The 21,476-nt window shown below is 42.8% G+C and overlaps 1 protein-coding gene across 3 annotated transcripts in view; it reads right to left on the bottom strand.

Annotated features, from left to right (window-relative positions):
• Positions 1-446: 446 nt before the first annotated feature.
• PRKAR1A (protein kinase cAMP-dependent type I regulatory subunit alpha) overlaps positions 447-21,476 on the bottom strand; it is a 22,244-nt gene continuing 1,214 nt past the window's right edge. For all 3 annotated transcript variants that reach the window (XM_040452202.1, XM_040452201.1, XM_040452200.1), the window contains 10 exons: positions 18,247-18,426; positions 12,882-13,052; positions 11,991-12,082; positions 11,728-11,789; positions 7,342-7,388; positions 6,524-6,682; positions 5,421-5,481; positions 4,195-4,316; positions 3,148-3,229; positions 447-2,829 (listed from right to left, as the gene is read on the bottom strand). In XM_040452202.1, coding sequence (XP_040308136.1) covers positions 2,657-2,829; positions 3,148-3,229; positions 4,195-4,316; positions 5,421-5,481; positions 6,524-6,682; positions 7,342-7,388; positions 11,728-11,789; positions 11,991-12,082; positions 12,882-13,052; positions 18,247-18,420 — 1,143 coding nt within the window. In that variant the 5' untranslated portion in view covers positions 18,421-18,426 and the 3' untranslated portion in view covers positions 447-2,656. The remainder of the gene's footprint in view (positions 2,830-3,147; positions 3,230-4,194; positions 4,317-5,420; positions 5,482-6,523; positions 6,683-7,341; positions 7,389-11,727; positions 11,790-11,990; positions 12,083-12,881; positions 13,053-18,246; positions 18,427-21,476) is intronic.

The following is a 21,476-nucleotide window of genomic DNA, read 5'->3' as shown; positions in this document are numbered from 1 at the left end:
AGCAGAATTAAGACTCCATGAATGCAAAATATATAGAAGCATACCTAAATAGCCAAATGCATGTATTGAATTTAAGCCACAGAGTATGCTGATACAGAAATGACGACTCCCGTGAGCTCTGGGAAAGTTCCAAGGGCAGAGAACCACTCTTGTCTCAAATAAAAAGGAAATCTTTCGGCTTCTGAGTTAACCTTTTCCTTCTATTACTCAGTGAACAGGTCGGCTAACAACTCAATTATGCTTCGAGTAAGGATTTCGGACTCATTCTTTAACAAACTGAATTGGAAAACGTTGAAAACACACATAATCCCTTCAAAACACTAATCCCATAATTCACTTGATTTTCATTCTTGCCCACCAGATTTCAAAGTTTCTGGGGGAGAGAGGGAAGAAGACAAGGAAAGGAAAAGGGTTTGAATAAAAACCGATTCATTTAAGAATGTAAATTATTTCGTTTTTTTTTATTACTTGACCTACCGTTAAGACAATCTATAACAAAAAGAATAGAGTATATCAGCACACACAGTATAACCAGACTAGTAAACCAGGGAACAATACAAAATGGTCCTTTGGCCATCTGTACTTTCTAGAGCAATAAATCTCTTAAATTCACTTAACCACGCCCGGAAACAATGACTTCTAAAGCCCTGAATATCAACTAAGACAAATTATGCCGGTTGTGGTTTCTCACATATACTCAGATTGCACAAAGAGAAAGCTTTAAATGTGATAACTTTTCAGTTTAGACTTAAAGTTCCTTAGATTAAAAACTACAAAAGGGAGTAAACAGCAAGCCAAATGATTTAAGAGCAAAACTCATTTCGAAGGCATTGTATGTATCTAAATACACGTGAACATGATTATATACACATATGAAACTGTGCAAACTTACGGCATTCTAAATAATTCAGTTAAGTACAGTTTTGGCATTTAAACAAAGATTAAATCAAGCTTTAAGCTAGTAAGAACAGAACTTTTATTTTTCATTTTTAAATAGAAAAGATAGCTAAACACAAAGTACAGATCAGAAAACCTTCATTTAGTGTAATTTTGAAAAATACAAAAATTTGTAATGTGGTGGCCATCACACTAAAATGTAAATAAAACCGCTTTCCCAGATGTATCCTCCAAACTTCGTTAACAACCTGAAAACCGTTCAAATCTATGAACCAAACCTGCCATGACCAATTTAAATTCCCCGGGAAAGGGCTGGAAGGGGACTGATAATCACGGCCAGTTGCCCACAGATGGAAAAACGCTTGCAGTCACTCCCCAATGTAACCGTACGTTATATATAAATCACAATGAAAACAAAAGCGCCTAACATGACAGAACTGTGAAATTTTGTTTAAGAAAAAATAACAAAAATAAAAATAAACCACTGGGTTATCACTGGTGCACATGGAATAATGGAACAGAGAAGGATGTTGAGGCTGGAAAAGACTGAAATACGGTGAAGGCTGGAAACACAGGTTTGCTGTAAAACATCAAAAACGTTTGCCAGGGAAAGAAATGCTAAATGGAAAAGCGGAACTTCTCAACCTGGAAGAACAGAGACACGCCTCCCCCCCCCCCCCCCCCCAGCCCGTGTAGAACACTCTTCCCAAATCTCCCGCCCCAGGGAATTTAGCGGCACAGAGTCCCCAGCACTGAACTCTGTGCCCCTGGCACCTCTCCCTTTTCCAACACCACCTCCATTTTTCTGCTAGGACATTCATCCCGTGTGTTCTATTCCCAGCAAACTCAGTCTCCTGCAGTCGGTGTTCAATGAACACAGGAGGGAATCCCGGAGTCAACTGAACCATGTACATTTAGCCAAGAGCTCTAAGTTAAGGACCAAGAGCGTAGGCCTCAAATCCTTATTCCCGACCCGGCATCTGGTGATCAGCATTTGGCACTAGCTGGGTAAATACGGGTCTAATCAGAATTTTTGAGCTGAGGCGGACGTAGTTAATCCGTAACTCAGTGTTTGCAGCCTAGATCTGGTCTCAAACTCAAAAAGGCAGGCAGAGATAGCCACGTCTACACATGGCAGAACTGGGAAACACTAACAACAGGACACAAGACCAGGAGAAGGGGCTTGAGAAAAATTCTGATGAAGAGAAAAAAAAAGAAAGAAAGAACTCGACAGATCACGTCCATCCGATCCGTAGCAAAAAGGGGCGTTTTCCCACCCTTGAGCTAGTCTAAGTACAGGCAGATGTCTTTCTACTATACTAGGATTTTTCTAGGTCTGTTTTTCCTAATCCTCAGAGCTTAATGAGAAATCATTAATTCTATAAAGCAGTACAGCACATGAGTACAGTCTAAAATATACCTACGGTAACCGGAAAGTTGTGTCACTGAGCGACAGAAGCCCCTCGCGCTGTCACCCCCCTGCCCTACACGGCCGGCGGCGCAGGGGGCGCCCCGCCCAGGCTGAGCAACTACCACTGCACAGAGAGAAAAGCAGTAACAGCGGAGTCTCCACAGAACTCTGTTTATTTAACTGCGTCGGGGCATCCGGTCAACGCTCCACATGAAAAACGGTGCGATAGAAGCGACTTTGAATACAAACAGACGAAAAGCCGCCGTGCTGCCAGGAGGGGGGAAAGCCGTCTGCGCGAGGGAGGCACGGACCGGGGACAGGACGACAGGGAGGCACGGGAGGCGGGTCTCAGACAGACAGCGACACAAAACTGTTGTACTGCTGGATGTTTCGCTTGAGGATATCTGAGCACGGGCCGAGGACGCGCTCAAATCTGGGTCGGTCCAGCTTCACGCACTTCAAAGGGCCGCGAGCGACCACCGTGGCAGCGCGAGGACGGTTCATCAGGAGCGCGATCTCACCTGCGAAGGGGGGACACGGGTCAAGGGAGGCGGGCGTCCTGGGAGCACCCCCGCGGGGGCGCTTCCGCGACACGAGGAGGCGGCGTCTACCGCTCTTCAAGCCCAGCACGGGCCCTACGACATCCGCACTTAAACACGACCGACAGGAGACCGTCGGCGACCGGACTACTGATGGGTAAAGGTCACAATCTCCCTCTCTCGGAGAGCCAAAAAGACTCCAGTGAAAAAGTAAAAGTCGGGAGAAAGAACGAAGAGAGACCTCTCAGCGTTATCTCCCTGAGGGGACTCGAACTACGTACTTGAAGGACAGCCACGTACCGAAATAGTCAGAAGGCCCCAATCTTCCCACTTCGACAAACTCTTCGTTTTCTGACCGACGTTGTAGCACAGCAGCTGAGCCCTGTAATAAAACCACCAAATGGCAAAACAGATACTTTCAAATCCAGGGTGGCCCTCTGCAGATGCAAGTGGGGCTACTTTGTCCTAGAAAAATCAAAAAAAAGATGCGGCGGCAATTTCAAATCCTCCCATTCGCGTAAAAGATGACTCAAGAGAGTCACGACGTGAGCTCCAGTCCCCTTCTGCCCCACGGCCCTGCCGGGGCCCCTTCTCACACCCAGGAGCCAAAGGGCTGAGACTCGGGTTGGCAAACCGCAGCCAGGGGGGCCCAACCCGAACTCGCTGCCTGTCTTTATAAACGAAACGTTACAGGAACACACCAACGCATTTACACGCCGTCTCTGGCCGCTTCTGCGCTGCACTCTTGCGCTGAGTCGAAGTGCGAGCGCAGAGTCTTTGCGACAGAAACCCCACGGCTCACAAAGCCTCAGTCACTTACCAACTGGCCTTCCAAAGAAACAGTCGCTCGACTCCTGACTTTTAGCAATTAGCATCTACTGAGCCACATTCCTACAAAATCTGCTCTTTAGGCTCTGGTTGGCGGGCAGGAGTATCTGCTATGCGTTTCCATGAATTGTGAAGATAGAAAACATAGTAGCTTTCAGCCTTTACACGCTTGCCTTTAACCCTTATTTGCCAAATGGTCCAGACATATGATTTTAACAAGGACGGTACAGACCCGTAATAGTTTGTTATGCTAAATGAGTAAGTTTCACTTGGCTTGCGTGATAAAAGATCGAGGAGCTCAGAATCTGGCCATTACTTCCTGAACAGCCCTTCCAGAACGGACTCCAACTCATTTAAAATATGGTGGCCTGGCACAACACCATTTCTAAGTGAAAGATAATTTTTAAATAAAATCTATCAGGTATTACTAAAAAGTGAAGCTGGAAATCAGAATGAGCCCCTTTTCTCTCTTATGGTGTACTGCTTTCTCCCCCCAATATCAAACACAGGCTCCGTTACCTCTAAAATAATGAAGAACTCGTCCCCTGGTTCACCTTGCACCACAATCTTCTGCCCATCCTCAAACTGAACAGGTTCCAACGCATCAGCGACTGTGAGACGTTCCCACTTGTCCAGAGATTCTGAAAGGCGAGAGTCGAAAGAATTTCTCTACGCTAGTTGTCACTGCTAAAAATGTCAAAACTATCAAAACGATGAGTCACACAGCCATGCCCATTTAATATTCTAGTAGTGTTGCAGGTTCAACATGGTGCCTCTCTTCAATCACCTCAAGTCTCAGCAAGATCCTCCTCCTACTTACAGATAACTCTTAGATCCTTACTTCAGTGGTCCAGTGGCCAGGTTAACTTATCAACTGCACCCAACGGTAAAGGAATAAAAAATGTAATCATTAAGTCTTCCTAAAGAACACCATCAATGCAAATCAAGACCCAAACGTCACAGAGAGTGTCGCCATCCATACTATCCCAGAGGTTCACAGAAATAACTTACCTATTTAAACCCGAAGTTGAATTTATGAAACCCAAGAGGAGAACCAGACAACAGTTCCCCAAAACCAAACGGAAACCCAAGTCATTAAGTAAATGTAACCCACTCAGAGAAAGGACAAACGAGGGGGGAGAAGTCAACTCGCTCTAACAAAATAGCAGAAGACTATTCCCTAAGAATCACCACCCCCCCCCCCCAGAGCAGGTTGTAACAACATCTGTGAGGCCGTGAAACAAAATACAACTGTGTCCAGTTAACCTGCTTTACTCAATTTCAACAAACTTCCAGCACTTCTTCAGAGAAAATCAGAAAATGACACCTAATTTTTCTACAGAGAAAAGGCATTCGTGGAAACGCTCGACTCTCCTGAACCAGTCAACTCACCGACGGAGCAACAGAGACAGAAATCAGAGGGGGAATGACTGCCAATGTCCATCAGCAAAGAAGGACACTTTTAGCCTTTCTGCCTCTCCCAGAGGAATGAGTAGCACATAATTCCAGGAAGTTTTTCCCACGTCCACCACTAGTAAAGAGGTGTGTCATAGACTAGTAGATTAAATACACTGTAAAATTACTTCTAACTTGGTCAAACTTCAACTTTGTGTTTTTCATTACTGTTAGCAAAAAAAAAAAAAAAAAAAAAAAGTGAGTTGATAACCAGGGCAGTTTTTATGACATAAGCATGTATCACTAACACTTCAATTTAACAATTCTCTGTGCAATCTTCCAAAACTCACCTAAAATAGATACTTTACTAAGAAACTCCTCATACATCTTCCGCTTTCTCAGCGTGCTTCCCTATAAATGGAAAAAAAAAAGTGATCTTAAAAATGTGTAATTATCACATAATGCTGTGGAATAAATGTTAAATGTTAAGTAAACATTAAAAAAGAAAAAAAGTCAGAGCTTGCTGATGCTTCTTGATGCTTCGTGTTGAAGACGGCAAAGCCACCGGTTCAGCTTAATAAAGAGCTGAGTAAGTCACTCTTAAAAGTCAGACCAGGCATATGGCCAAAGAAGGTGCCTAGGACAACCAATTAACGAAATGCCGAGCGCACCATCAATTCTCCAAAAGAGCTACCAGGTTACACGAGTGACTGGAGCGGATCGTATCTCCAGCCCAGGGTTCTTCCCCACAACCCCAATCTTCCACAGAACTAAGGAAAGAAAACGGCTACCACTTGTAGACCTTCTACGGAAAACAGTCCCCTAGCCCCTGACTTAACCAAGCTGTCTTATCTGTGACGTTTGGTAAACGCCAAGTATCTGGAGGAAGGAGACGGGGGAGCACGGTCCTCTGGAACGTCCTGACAGGCGCGTATACGTCTACCTACACACACACATCCCCCAAATACAGCAAATGTTCGAAGTATGTCCAACTGCAGACTGTCAAATAGCCAGACAGGCACGGCACAAATTTAAGAAAACCATTCAAGAGGACGAATGCCAGCAGCTGGCACTTAACATCTGAATCTACTCTATAAACCTGTCACAAGGTTCTACACGAGCAGAACGTTCCAATGGTTTTATCATTTTGTTTCTTCCTCCAGTCTTACGAGGGGACGTCTGCACTACCAACAACCCCTCTGCCGTTTAGGGAAGCGGGTCACTTGCGAACAGCCGTAAGGCACTTCGTGCTCTCAGAAGCAGCACCTGGCAAGCTACCTGACGTGCAAATGGGGACGTTCCCAAACGTGGGCTGACCACTACAGACGCACCACGTGTGTCTCCCGTGTTATTTGCAGCCAGACATTTGTTCTAAAAGACCGGGCGATACGACTCAAACGCCCGTGACACACACTGAATTCTACGTCGCACTCCAAGAGGCGTGCCGGCTCACCATGAGGATTCTTCTGTAGCTGTCCCGGTCGATACCCCACAGTTTCACATTCGTCTTTGCTTTGACAGTGGCGGCTCTAGGCGTTCCATAGATCAAAGCGAGTTCCCCAAAGCTGCCTCCTTCCCCAACGCTGGTTGCCCATTCGTTGTTGACATAGACCTAAGAGGCAAATGACAAAGGACCGGTTGTTTCCTACACACACAAACACATTGGGATTAAACACCTTCCAAGGAGCCAGAAGACTGAACTTGGTTTCTAAACCGGAATACATGATGTTTGTAGTACACAGCAGCACAAACCCGAGTGTCTGTGATTCACGGGCTTAATTACCCGACATGAGAACGTTCCCCACGGGGAGGATCAGGGCAGAGGTAAACGAAGCGTTAACCGCGTGTACATTTCGAGAGTGCCGTGCCTCCTGCAGACGGCACTGAACTAATGATCCTGCGACAGCAGTGCTGTTATTATGCCCATTTCCCTTGTAAACAAGGTTCACAGGATCAAGAGAGCTGTACCAAGTCTCAGCGCCAACTCCCAGGTGTCACGGACAGTCTCCCTCACATCTACCTTACCACACAGTACGCACACGCGCCTTAACCGGGGACTCCAGCAAGAGATTTAAACTGAATGTCTAGCGAACGAAATTGCCTTTCGATAGGTTAAAAAGTTTCTCTGTGTCATTTAAAATACCTGGCAAAAGATGTTGCTGGAATTTGACATAGGAGGCTTTTAACAGCCCTTCAGAAACTCTTACAAGTAATCGGTATCGACACATTCACCTTTACGACTATCAACATATTTCTATTATTAAATCTTACATCCATCTCTCCTTGATCAATCACATAGAAGTTATCCCCTTCATCACCTAAAACAGAGTACAAAAAGTTAGGTGTATAATGCAAATTGAGGAAACATACATCAGAACTATCAAATTAATGTAAAAATAAATTTATTTTACAGAGGTGCCGTCAAAGAAAGCGTGTTATAAATTAACACAACCTTTCAGGAAGAAAAGTCCAACGATATATTTTTAAAGCCATAAAATTGATCAATTTTTTAGTCATCTCATGGTAAAGAACAGCTCTGAAAAATAACTTAAAAAGAAAAAAAAGCTGTTATGTGTACAAAGACAGTACCCATTACATGATCATGACAACAAAACAAACAGAGTAAGTAACAAAATATCAGACTATCACTACACTGGAAAACTCATGGATTATGAAGACCCACGAAAATATCAAGAGTAAATCAAAGAAAACAGGGGAGGGGGATACCCATAAGGTTAGACCCATGTTAATACACAAGGCAAAAAAGCTAAGAATCAGAAGCCCGAGAACCTTACAAACAGATGTGCTATGTGATTCAGAATGCAACTGCTTTGCCGCTTCCTACTTTATTTTAGTCTGTAAGTGGTTAATAATATAAAGGATATACGAAATATATATGGCTCTAAAATCTCACACAACATTCAAAATTAAAATGCAATATCCTCCAAAAGTTACTATAAACAAAACTGTATCAGATACTAGAGAAAACAGTAGTCCTTTAGGGAAAATGTGCCTTTTAGTTCAAAGGATTTTTCTTTTTAACGTTTATTTATTTTTGAGACAGAGAGAGACAGAGCATGAACGGGGGAGGGTCAGAGAGAGAGAGGGAGACACAGAATCTGAAACAGGCTCTAGGCTCTGAGCTGTCAGCACAGAGCCCGACGCGGGGCTCGAACTCACGGACTGCGAGATCATGACCCGAGCCGAAGTCGGACGCTTAACCGACTGAGCCACCCAGGTGCCCCAAAGTTCAATGGATTTTAATTAAAAAAAAAAAAAAAAAAAAAGGATCAGTTGTGCGGATCATGTGATTTTTAGCATCTGTCTTGTTGATGTGGTGGTGTAGGACACTGATTGATTTACAAATATCGAACCATTCTTGCATCCCCAGAATAAAGCCTGCCTGACTGTGATGAACGATCCTTTCAATGTCTTGCTGAATGTGAATATTTTGTTGAGGATTTTTGCATCTGTGTTCTCAGTGATATTGGCCTATAGTTTTCTTTTCCTGTGGTATCTGTCTGGTTTTGGCATCAGGGTAATGCTGGCCTTGGAGCATGTATCTGGAAGCTTGCTTTCCTCCTCTATTTTTTCGAATAGTTAGAGGAGAATAGGTATTAACTTTACAAGGAACATACTTCAACACAACAAAAGGCCGTATGCAAAAAACAAACAGCTAACATCAGAATCAAAGGTGAAAAACTGAGAGCTTTTCCCTCTCTGTTCAGGAACAAGACAAGGATGTCCACTCTCACCACTTTTATTTAACACAGAACTGAAGTCTTAGCCACGGCAATCAGCACAAAAAAGAAATGAGGCATCCATATTGGCAAGAAGTTTCAACTGTCACTATTTGCGAACAACACAAACAACACTATACACAGAAAATCCTAAAGACTCCAACCAAAAACTACGAGAAGCAATTCATGAATTTAGTCAAGTGGCAGGATACAAAATTAATAGTCAGAAATCAACAGCATTTTTATACAGTAGTAACAAAGTAGCAGGAAGAGAAATTTAAAAAGTAACACCATTTACAAGTGCACCAAAAAGGAATAAACTAACCGAGGAATAAACCAAAGAGGTAAAAGATCTGTACTCTAAAAACCGTAAATCACAAATGACAGAGGGGCGCCTGGGTGGCGCAGTCGGTTGAGCGTCCGACTTCAGCCAGGTCACGATCTCGCGGTCCGTGGGTTCGAGCCCCGCGTCAGGCTCTGGGCTGACGGCTCGGAGCCTGGAGCCTGTTTCTGATTCTGTGTCTCCCTCTCTCTCTCTGCCCCTCCCCTGTTCATGCTCTGTCTCTCTCTGTCCCAAAAATAAATAAACGTTGGGGGAAAAAAAAAAAATTAAAAAAAAAAAAATCACAAATGACAGAAATGAAAGATGACAAACAGAAAGCTATTCCATGGTCATAGGACTAAAAGAGTTAATGTTGTTAAAATGTCCATATTACCTAAAGCAATCTACAGACTCAGTATGACCCCTATCAACATACCAACAGCGTTTTTCACAAAACTAGAAGAAATAATACTAAAAATTTGTATGGCAGCACAGAAGACCCCAAATAACCAAAGCAATCCTAAGAAAAACAAAGCTGGAGGTATCACAATACCAGATAGACTTCAAGATATACTACAAAGTTCAGTAAACAAAACAGTATGGTACTAACACAAAACGAGACACACAGATCAAGGAAACAGAACAGAGCCTAGAAATAAACACACAAGTATATGCTCACTTAATCTACGACAAAGGAAGAATACACAATGGGGAAAAGACAATTTCTTCAACAAATGGTGCTGGGGAAACTGGACACTACATGCAAAAGAATGCAACTGGGCCACTTTCTAACATAATACACAAAAATAAACTCAAAATGGATTAAGGATCTAAATATGAGTCCTGAAACCATAAAAATCCTGTAAGAGAAAACAGTATTTCTCTCCCGTCAGCCACAGCAACATTTTTCTAGATATGTCTCCGCAGGCAAGGGACTACATCAAAATCAAAAGCTTTCGCAGGGGCCCTGGGTGACTCAGTCGGTTAGGCATCTGACTCTCTCGATCTTGGCTCAGGTCATGATCCCAGGGTCCTGACATTGAGCTCCCCATCAGGCTCTGTGCTATTAGCGCAGACCCTGCTTGGGCTTTTCTCTCTCTCAAAATAAATAAATTTACTTAAAAAACAAAAAAAAGTTTTTGCACAGCAAAACTTTTAAAATGTGTATTTATTAGTATTATTTAATATTATAATTATATATAATATATAATAACATATTAATATTTTGCACAGAAAACTTTTTTTAGTATTTATTTTTGAGAGAGAGACAGAGACAGAGAGTACAAGTGGGGGAGGGGTAGAGAGAGGGAGACAGAGAATCCAAAGCAGGCTGCAGGCTCCAGGCTCTGAGCTGTCAGCACAGAGCCCAACGCGGGGCTTGAACTCATGACCCAGCAGATCATGACCTGAGCCAAAGTCGGACGCCTAACTGACTGAGCCACCCAGGCACCCGTGTGTGAATTTTTAATATAAATGCGGGGACATAAAGCATTAATGCAAGTCAAAATGTCTCAGTGAACACGTTTCAGCAGTTTAACTTTATATAACGATAATAAATAAACCTGTTACGTTTTTCTGGACAATGCCAACCTTTGGATTTTCTTAAAACAAGTATATTGATGACAACTAAATAGTGTTTGTAGCATTCTTATCAGACAGTAGATGTGATCCATTCACTACGCTTTTCTAACTGAGTTGTCCTACACGCAAGTACATGTTTTTAACGTTGTTGATCTTCTGTGCTGTCCACGTGAAGTCTGCTATTAGAATACGTTAAACCATTTTAAAAAATGAAAAATAGAAATACCAGTGATCCAATAATTCCACTACTGGGTATTTACCCGAAAAAAATGAACACATGAATTTGAAAAGATCTATGCAGCCCTATGTTTACCGCAGCACTGTTTACAATAGCCAAGATATAGAAGTACCCTAAGTGTCCATCCACAGGTGAATGAATAAGGAAAATAATGGAACATTATACAGCCATAAAAAAAAAAAAATCAGAAGACCGTGCCATTTGCAACAACATGGATGGACCTAGAGGGCATTATTCTAAGTAAAATAAGTCAGATTGAGAAAGACAAATATGCTATGACTCCACTCATAAGTACAATCTGAAAGAAAAAGCACACGCACCCACAAATGAACAGACACCTGAAAAGCAGAATCAGACCTATAAATACAAAGAACAAACCGAAGGCGGCCAGGGGGTGGGGGGAAGGGCAAAATGGGCAAAGGGAAGTGGGACAGGCTTCCGGTCACAGAACGAGTGAGTCACGGAGAAGAAAGGCACAGCCTATGGGATTCAGTCAGTGACACTGACATAGTCCTATAAAGGGACCGGTGGTACTACAGCCGTGGTGAACACAGCTTAATGTACAAACTTGTCAAATCAGTAAATGGTACACCTGAAAACAATATAACATTGTGTGTCAACGATACTCAAAAAAAAAAAAAAAAGAAAGAAAGAAATCGGAAAATCCAGCAGTAGGACAGAAGGAAAATGGCAGGCCGAAAAGAAGAAAGCGAACTCCAATTAACAAAATCCTGCAGGCCCACAGCACTGCAGGCCGCGGAAGCGGCAGCCCTTACCTTGCTGAATCACGGTCTCTCCGGCAATAAAGGAAACCGGAAACATGGCATCGAAAATATCACTGCAAGACACACAGGGCCTCAAGTCACATTTCATGTGCATCTTCCATGGATTCCAAACACCACCCTTTGACTTAAAGCTCCCAGATCTTCAGCCTGGACCGTCATCGGGTGAAAGATTATCAAAACTTGCCGCAGTGAGCAGACTAGTTTGGGACCACGGGTGTTCTGAAAAAACAGTATAACCAAGAACCCGAACCTACCTTCTCTCATTGTCATCAAGATGTGAAAAGAGCACATTCTTTTCAATGGCTTTGGCTAAAGCAGCCATTGTCTTATAATCTTTTGGTATAACCTGGAAAAGAACAGAAGATCCAATGACAATTCCATCAACCAAAACCGGATCATGTCTGAACGTGCATTTCAATTAAACGTCAAGATACGCTACGGTATTTAAACAAGACTGCTTTGAGTTGACTATTTAACACAACACGCTTGTACTATCTGTGATCTACAAAGTACTCAATAAATATTGACTGACTAATCGCCTTTCCTACAACCAAGCCTGTATTGAAGGCTCATACTTGGTTTCCAGTCAACGACTAAAGTCACAAACCATAACACCTTGCAAGGTCATTATTCTGAGGCAAAACTAAGCAGTTTACGACAATTAGTCATTTTTTAAACCGTGACCATGCACTATGAGCTTCACAAGCCTCTTGTCAGGACAACTCTCTTCCCCTTCAGGCCAATAGCAGAACTCAAAATGGCAGGCTGGCTCCAAGGAAGAGCCAAAAGGAGGAAGGAAGCTTCCAGGATAAAAGGTTCAAAGTCACAACATGAGTTACGGGATGTCAAAAAGAAACCATGATTCAAGAGAAAAAACACTGCCCACTTCTTCCACTATAAAGCAACCGGAAAAGAAAACCCCCCCAAATACAACCGTTCGCTGTTTTACAATCATTATTAGTTATTTCCTCTAATGGCATGTTAGTACAGTAACTTGTTCCCCGGGACCCAAGAACCGTATAGGACGAAGTACAACCCATCCTGTGTTTTACTACTCAAAATGGTGCAGGCATCACCACAGGCGGCTAGCGGACGACCACGTGGGTCCCAAAAACATTGCCCCATTGTGCGGACGGCAGAACTACCTTTCTAACGTACGACGCAGCATCTTCCTCCGTGTAGACTTCAGCACTGATGGCACCTCGTCGCCTCCGGCCCTTAACCACTGGGTTGGGTGGGGGAGGAGAGATCTCATCCTCCCTCGAATCTGCACGGGCGCTCGCCTTCTGCAGATTCTGAATCTGTTTTGCCTCCTCCTGAAAAAAATTACACGTTTACAAAATGAGATCCTTCAGCATGTCAATTTGGTCTTCTCGTATCCTCCCAAGTGTGACCCAATCTCAATCACTGCAGATCTCTTCCTCTATTACCAATGTGAAAGTGAAGGGGGAAAAGGCCATTCCAAATGCAAAAAAAATGGAGTCGAGTTTGAAAAGCAATACTCTGAAAGGGCTATACTGTTTCCTCAGATGATAATAGACACCATGTTTAATAATAAACAAAAGCCATTAGTACAAGGACACATAACATGCAAATAAAAAATTAGATACTGGTTATGGTAATAATTGGCAACAATGCCTTATAATGCACACAACAGCAATAAACTGCGAAACAAAATCCTGGGGAATTAGGTTTCCGTATGCTGCTGCAGACAGCATGAAGATTCTCCACCACACACACACCCCAAAAGAATTGTTACCTAGAAATAACCACTGAGGCACAGAAAAGTGATACAACAATGTCCAGGTTACTGGGTTATTTCTTTAATTCACTTAAGTATTCTCTGGATCTGCCATGTCAAGTCCATGCTAGGAAAAGACAATGCCAAAACCAACAGGAAAGGGTCCTAAGCCTATGAATTCATATTCTGGCTGAAGTCTCAGATATAAACAAACTATGAAATGATGTGATGGTAACCAAGAATTTAAGTAAGATCAGATCTAATAATATTTCTCCCAAAGGAGCTATAAGCATTCTTCATTATCTCTATTATTTATATTCTTTAATACCTTTATTATTTATTATTCATTACACCGAAATTAAAACCAAAAGTTCACTTGTTTTTAAAATCTCATTACATCAATTCATATAAAAACTGAGACAGACTCTTTAATATTCTTACTTTTCAGATCCAGGGCCTTAAAAAGAAATGCCTCTTAACTGTGCAGTAAAGAAAGTTATTATACTTGATATAAAATAAAAATGAAAAAAAAAAAAACAAACCCCAAGAACATATTCTCTACTATGCTCTCATTCACTTGACTCATTCGTTCTCCATTATTTTTCTAAACCATTTTTCAAATTCTAAATGAACTTATTCGCATTTACTGATAATTTCAAAAAGATTTTTGATAAAAGAAATTAATGAGATGCTTACTTCTTCTCTGACATGGTATTTAGCCCTGCTTCTACAAATAAAAGAGCTTATATATGCCACAACAAAGCCTAGGGTGATAACCATCAAGGTATTAACAATGTTAATTTCTATTAGGAGAATCATGCCTGATTTTTATTCTTTTCTGGAGAGAAGGTTTGGCTTTATTTTTCTCATTTCTCTGGATTTTCTAATTTTCAAACTTAGAAGAAAACACAGTAAGAAAAACATACAATGAAAACAATCTTACTATGCTTTATACTAAATTACAAATGCATTTACTTCTTGACCAACTAATCCAGAAATTCTACTTCTAAGAATTTATTCCAACATATACATATATGTGATAAAACATATATACTAAGTTGCTCATTGTATCATTTGTAATAGTTTGTAATAGCCTAACAGTGGAAACCAAAATGGTCCTCAATGATTAAATAAATTATAGTTTTTCCATACAATGGAATGCCATGCACCTGCTGGAAAACAGGAAGCTTTTTTATATATGAATTTGTAGGTAAATGCCCATATATTATCTATAGAAAACTGGCTGCACTCAAGAAGACAACGGAATGGGACTTTTCACTACGTATTTATATAGTATTATAGAGCAACGTACAATTTTACTCAGATAAAATATCTTATATACTATGTCAGATTATGTATTTATATAGGAAACAGATGTCATACATTTCATTATATTTTATTATGTCACACCCTTTTGTACTTGCAAAATTTTGAACCACGTGCAAACATGTAACCATTTTCTTTAAAACTACATTTTTCAGAGGGGCACCTGGGCACAGTCGGTTGAGCAGCTGACTTCAGCTCGGGTCACGATCTCACGGTCTGTGAGTTCAAGCCCGGAGAAGGGCTCTGTGATGATAGCCCAGGGCCTGGAGCCTGCTTTGGATTCTGTGTCTCCCTCTCTTTCTGCTCCTCCCCTGCTTGCGCTCTCTAAAACTCAATAAATGTTTTAAAAAAAAATTTTTTTAAACACATTTTTCAGAAAACCCACTTCATTTTCCTTCTGGTAATTCCAATAACCAGTAAGTTTTCCCACCTCATACTAACAAAGAACTATAAAACTCGTGTCTCCTCAAATTTAGCTGAAGGCCATAAATTAAAACACAAATTCTACCTCCAAAAATCTGTCATTGGCATTTCACAAAAATTTCACGAAAAATGACACAAACGGCATCTCATTTAGAACGACATCTAAATGAATTTTTAAGATAATTTTTAAGGACCAAAAGCATTTTGATTTTTAACATTGTTTCATGGATCCTCTTTAAACAGCAATCAGATATAACCTCATCTTGGTGACTCACATCCATTACGGAGATCGAATCCTAGTACATATTAGGATACATTTTTATATCCTTTTCCTTGCTGTCGTCATTCTGCTGCCAGCCTCTCCCCTCTTCGGTTTTCCCACTCATGAAAACAAAAGCCAAAAGGAGCCAAAAAACACACCAAAAAACCCTCCTAATCTACTTCATGGCTGCCGGCATTCGTCCTCGAGTTTAAGTTCACAGCATCCCCACCACTTACTTAACAGGCTTCCAACAATTACTCGTTCTCTCTCCCCCCTCGCCGTTCCACTCTTCCCCACAGGGGAGACAAACTTCCAAGCAAATGGACGTGGGGCGTGGCCTTGGAATGTAAGTGGACGCACCATACTGCGCCCACTTTGATGGTTTGCCCTGCTTGGGCTTCTGGTGGTTCTCGCCTTGAGCAACAGCATGCTCTATACCGTGGCTGCTCCTTGCACTCAGCTCCAGAACAAGAAACATGTGGAGTCAGGAAGACAGGAGGGGCTGAGCCCAGAAGAGCTGCCCAGGACAGTGAAATAAGGTCTTCTGCAGTCAGCCACTGCAATCGGGGGCTTTATGTAGAGTAAGCCACTGGGATCGGGGTGGGGGTGGAGGGGGTCGTATGCCGCCCCAGTACAAGTTAACTGCCACACCACGTGTACGAGCCACGTCACTCCGCTTCTGAGTTTTACCCGCTACCTCTTATCATGGGGATAGTCACCTACCTCTCACATCTGAAATGAGGAATATGTATGTGTGCAAAGTGCTTCACACAGAACCTGGCACTCAGTGGAGACACTCAGTGGTCACGGCAATTAAAATTCCTCTGACCTATCAGACAGGCAAGGTTCTAATAAATACACGCACAAGCGCGAACTTCAATTTCAGACGACAGTCTGAAGTAAAACGCAGAAGCTTTCCAACGGACCAACTGTGAGTCTGGGGCACACTTCTCGTTGAGTAGCTCAAGGTACCAGAAACACGACCCCTGGTTAACACAGGAAAGGAGGTGACAAGAATGTGACTGTGTATTTCCAGACATACTAAACCCAACACCTCACATACAGAACAACGACCTGTGGAAAAGCTGAAAATCTACTTCCTTAAAAGCCCAGATATCCACACTGGACCCTGGCTAAAGGAATGTGCGCGTGTGAAATAAAGACCCTTGAGTTACAGGAAGGAGTGTGTCAGCCAGGACTTTTGTTAAGAGGTAAAGAGGCTAATACACATTAAATCTAAAAATCCCATCTGCAGAACACTCCGTTAAGGACGCTTTCTTGCCTCCCTGTCGGGGAGGCTTCGGCAGCGCGAGGGTAAGTCCAGGCGCTGCAGTGACCACACACTCCATGTTCCCTATAAAAAGACACACCCTTCATGTCCCACCCACTTCATTCCCTCATCCGCTGGTTTCTATTGATGTCTGAAGCGAAGAGGGATCACCTTACAGTGACCCATTTCAGAACCAGATCTCCAGGAACGCACTTTATTTCAAAACAGGGAACGCCCACGGCAGCCTGGCTCTACAGTATTTCACGAACCATTTGGAAACTGCTTACAACGGAGCAAACAAGACTTTCTAATACAATTCTACAACAGCGAGGCCACGTTCCTGGGAACCGGTTAGTGGTTATTTTGTTGTTAATTATCTTAATCATGGTACTAATAAACACCAGTTTTAGCAAACACCTTTTCAACAAAACAGTAGTAGAAAATGTCTGATCACCGAGCTACCCAAACACTTTTAAAATCTTAGTATACACAGATTCTTCACTAATATGGTATGCCACTTAAAAGATTTTCCAAACAAATGGGATATATTACAAATATTTCTATTATACAATTAAATAATTAATCACCACATGCCTAAGAAATGCCTCCCAAGTGGTTCATAATCATTTCAAACCACATCAAAGCTTCAGTATGTATAAAAAAACCTGTAAACTTATCTCAACTTACAGAAACAAATCAAACTACTGAAAGCATTTACCGTTCCAGACTTTCTCATTCATCATTTCTTGAGGGAAGTGAACTGAAGCATTGTCCTTGATTACCATTCGGCTTAGAAAAGCACTTAGCATATCCTTAGGTCACAGTGACACACGCAATGAGGATGAACGATAAAGAATAAAAACTGAATTGCTCTTTTTCAAGAGGAAACGAGTCCTGACCAAAACCGTAAGTAAAGGAAAATTCCGACACGGGTCACGGTCACGTCACCCTTCGCGTCTCTGCTCTACAGTCCGACTCATCTGAGGTACAGTCCACAGTGAAACGGACGCCTGTACTTCAGATCCCCCGCTTGGTCAGAAGCTAGACTCCAATGCTTCATTACATTAGTTTTAAAAGGCGAAACAAGGTCTACGAAGCTCACTCGTTTTGTGGAAGGAAACGGAAGCATTAGCTGCTTTCAAGCACTGTAGAACTTCTCGTGTCCTACAACCGCTACCTCTGATCGACCGTATCTAGTTATTTTAATCAGGTTTATGGGTCAATCAAGACGGTTACAAGGGACTACTGTTTAGAAGCCCTCCGCTACCCAGGTAACTCGCCATGCAGGTTTGTTTTGAGGCATTCTACGGATCACGAAGTTAAAAATTACTAGAAATGCCTTAACTGCACTTCTTTTTGTGAAACTCTAGTTTAGATTTCTTGTTTGGTCCAAACGCCTTTTCTTCCAAGTGGTACAAATTGGGGACATTCGACGGCGTTACGTGTAACAGTCGCCGGGGTCGTCGGGTCTCCCGCGTGTATATTTACCTTCTCCAGCCTCTCGAAGTATTCCCTGAGGAATGCCATGGGTCGCTCGGGCCGGGCAGTGCACAACTGCACGATGGAATCCTTGAGCAGCGCCTGGATGTTGTGCTTCTGGACGTAGAGCTCGCACTCGCGGAGGCTGCGCTCCTCATCACTGGCGGTGCTGCCGGAGGCCATGGCTGTCTGCGGGCGAAAACACACACACAGGCTTGGGCAAACGATTGCTAAAGAGCACAAGCCGAGCTGGCCTTTGACTGAAATTCATCAGGCAACTGAATCACAAGGGCTTTTTTTTTCCGGAGATTTTCTTTTTTTAAACAGGGAGGTGGGGGTTCGCGAAGAAAATATGTAAAGAAATAAATAGCATTCTTCCAAAGGAGTGTTTCATTTAGTTCCTGGCGCGGGATCTGGGTTCCGCAGGCAGCAACAGCAAGAGGCAAGAACCCGCGCTCCTGGGAGGAAGGATCAGCCACTATCCCCCGCGGAGGAGGGCCACTCAGGAGTCAGGACCCTAAGGGAATTTCGTTCAGTTCTCCCCCTGCAAAGAAATCACGATGACGTGGGGAAGTGTGTAAATGGCAAACAGGACAGAGAATTACAAGTGCACACGAGTCCGCTCTAAGTGAAAGCAAGGAAGCACAATGAAGAACTTCCGACATTCCCTGTACCTAACTCCTATCCTGGGCGAGTGTCCTAATGTCGCTCAACAAACCCCTGGAGCAAAGGATCTGATTAGCCAACCACTAGCATACTCAAAATTTCTAAAAACACAAAATGATCTCCAGACGAATTTTAAAAGCAACCTTTTATTCCAGATTCTTTTATAAAATCCCGGCCCTAAGTGATAACAAACACACTGGTAGAAGAAAATAGCCTTAACAGAAAAAAACAAAAGCAAAAACAAACCAAAGAACCTTCCCAAATAAATCATATAAGATTTGGGCAGGTAAATGTCAAAACATCTTCTTTGGGCAGAAAAATGCTAAAACAGGTTAAATTTTAAATGTACATGAAAGGGGCGCCTGGGTGGCTCAGTTGGTTGAGCGTCTGACTTCAGCTCAGGTCATGATCTCACAGTCCATGAGTTCGAGCCCTGCACTGGGCTCTGTGCTGACAGCTCGGAGCCTGGAGCCTGCTTCAGATTCTGTGTCTCCCTCTCTCTCTGCCCCTCCCCTGCTCATGCTCTGTCTCTGTCTCAAAAATAAATAAAAACATTTTAAAAAGTGTACATGAAGATATCAATAGATAAACTGCATTTAATGAATTTTAGAGGATTCAAACTACCTGGATGTAAAGTAAAGTAAGTAGAAATATAACAGCAGCTAACTTTACCCCGGAATTTAAAGCTTACCAGTTTAACAACACAGTCATAAGTTGTTTTCCTCCCAACTCCTAATTACTAAGCCATTAAGATTAGAAAATAAAATTGAGGTCCTCTCCCCCTCCCAGATGAATTCAATACACATCAGTCTTTTCCAAATATAATGCACACGAAACCAGAGAGGAAACTCTAAATTTAAAAGAAAAAAAAGAAACACCAGATTACGAGCCAAAGTGCTACACTGTTATTCATTTTGTTTTGACAAATAAAGGTCAATAACAAGCAGACTAATTTTTTTTAACGTTTATTCATTTTTGAGAGAGAGAGAGAGACAGAGCATGAGCAGGGGAGGGTCAGAGAGAGAGGGAGACACAGAATCCAAAGAAGGCTCCAGGCTCTGAGCTGTCAACACAGAGCCCCATGCGGGGCTCGAACCCAGACTGGGAGATCCTGACCTGAGCCGAAGTCGGACTCTCAACCGCTCAACGGACTGAGCCACCCAGGCGCCCCACAAGCAGACTAGTTAACAGACCATGAGAAAGTCTGTAGCTCCCTGACAAGCACATAAATTAAAAGCCACAGAAAAAGAACCACACTACTTCAGAAATACACAATAAAAAAAAAAAAAAAAAAAAAAAAAAAAGGTTCTTTAATTTTGGATTTATACCAGCCACTTTTCCAGGTCAGACCGTCATACGAACTGATAATCCACTTCAGTGAATTTTCTACATTTCAAATAATGCCAAAGGCCACCAAGAACAATGATAAATCAGATCTTTTATGCTCCAAAATATTCCGACATGTTTCAGGAATATCAATCCATGTATTCAACTGATCAGAGAAATCATTCAAAGATCACGACTCTGGCTGGTAGAAATGAGAGAACTGGGTCTAACAAGTGAAACTGACCTTTTGTTTGAAACAAAGTCTTAAAAAGAACACACTGGCTGGTCTTCCTGAGGGAGCAAATTAACAAAAATGCCCCAAGATTAATGCGGTCACCATGTGAACCCCTTAATCCAAACTTGACTGTCTTAGTATTTTTAATCGGATATACTCTGTATTCCTTCTTAAAACTAAGAGCCCAACAATTTAGCTTCTCCCCTCCCCCCGCAAAATTATTTAACTCCTTCTAAACTTTCACTGCATTGTACCTGCTCATAAGAAAACTCCGTTTTCTTTTGTCAATTCAATTGTGACAAAATTCAGTTTCAAAAGGATTACACGAGAGGGCATATTTAACACCCTTTTGGGAAACTTGCTGATTCAGACCGCAGACCCTCAGACCAGCCAGAAACACTTCCTTTGGGTCATCTTGAGAAAGCGTTCTTTCTTTCCTCTGCTAGAAAGGCCAGTCGCTTGACAATCTCTCAAAGTAGCTGTTTGGCATTACACCTGCACTGCGCTGCAGGGGTTAATAGGGACCATGTACTTATTTTCGAGAGGAAGGGCAGCAGAGTGCCCTTCACTTCACTCATGCCACAATCATGGCCACAGAATGAAGAAGGGAGGCCTATCCTTCCTTCATCCTACTCTAGTCGGAAGGCCACGACGGTGGCGAAAAGACGGAGGAAGGACGGGGACGAAGATCAGAAAAGGGGAGGTGAAAGGGGACAAAATGAAATTCAGGAGCCAAGCTAAAATCACGGAGCAGGGGGGAGGAGGGGAGCACCCGGAAGGCTTTCCCGGGGAAAGAAAGCCACTGCTGGGGAGGAGGACAAGGAGGCCCTAGAAAGAAAAACGAGAACGGCCGAGTCTCAAGATCAGCCAGCAATGCTAGGGGGAACGATGGCGGATTCCAGTAAAATCGAACTGATGTCCTTCAGGAAATGGGGGAGGGCGAGCGAGGAGGCCGCGGCGCGCGGGTGCGGAGGCGGCAGGGGCGCGATGGCCGCGGAGGGCCGGGGGCCCC

The sequence above is a fragment of the Herpailurus yagouaroundi genome, unplaced genomic scaffold (assembly GCF_014898765.1).
Source record: "Herpailurus yagouaroundi ecotype Mexico unplaced genomic scaffold, PumYag 206, whole genome shotgun sequence".
Classification (NCBI taxonomy): Eukaryota; Metazoa; Chordata; class Mammalia; order Carnivora; family Felidae; genus Herpailurus; species Herpailurus yagouaroundi.
Note: the sequence above shows the minus strand (reverse complement) of the source record. Positions and strands in the feature narration are given on the sequence as shown.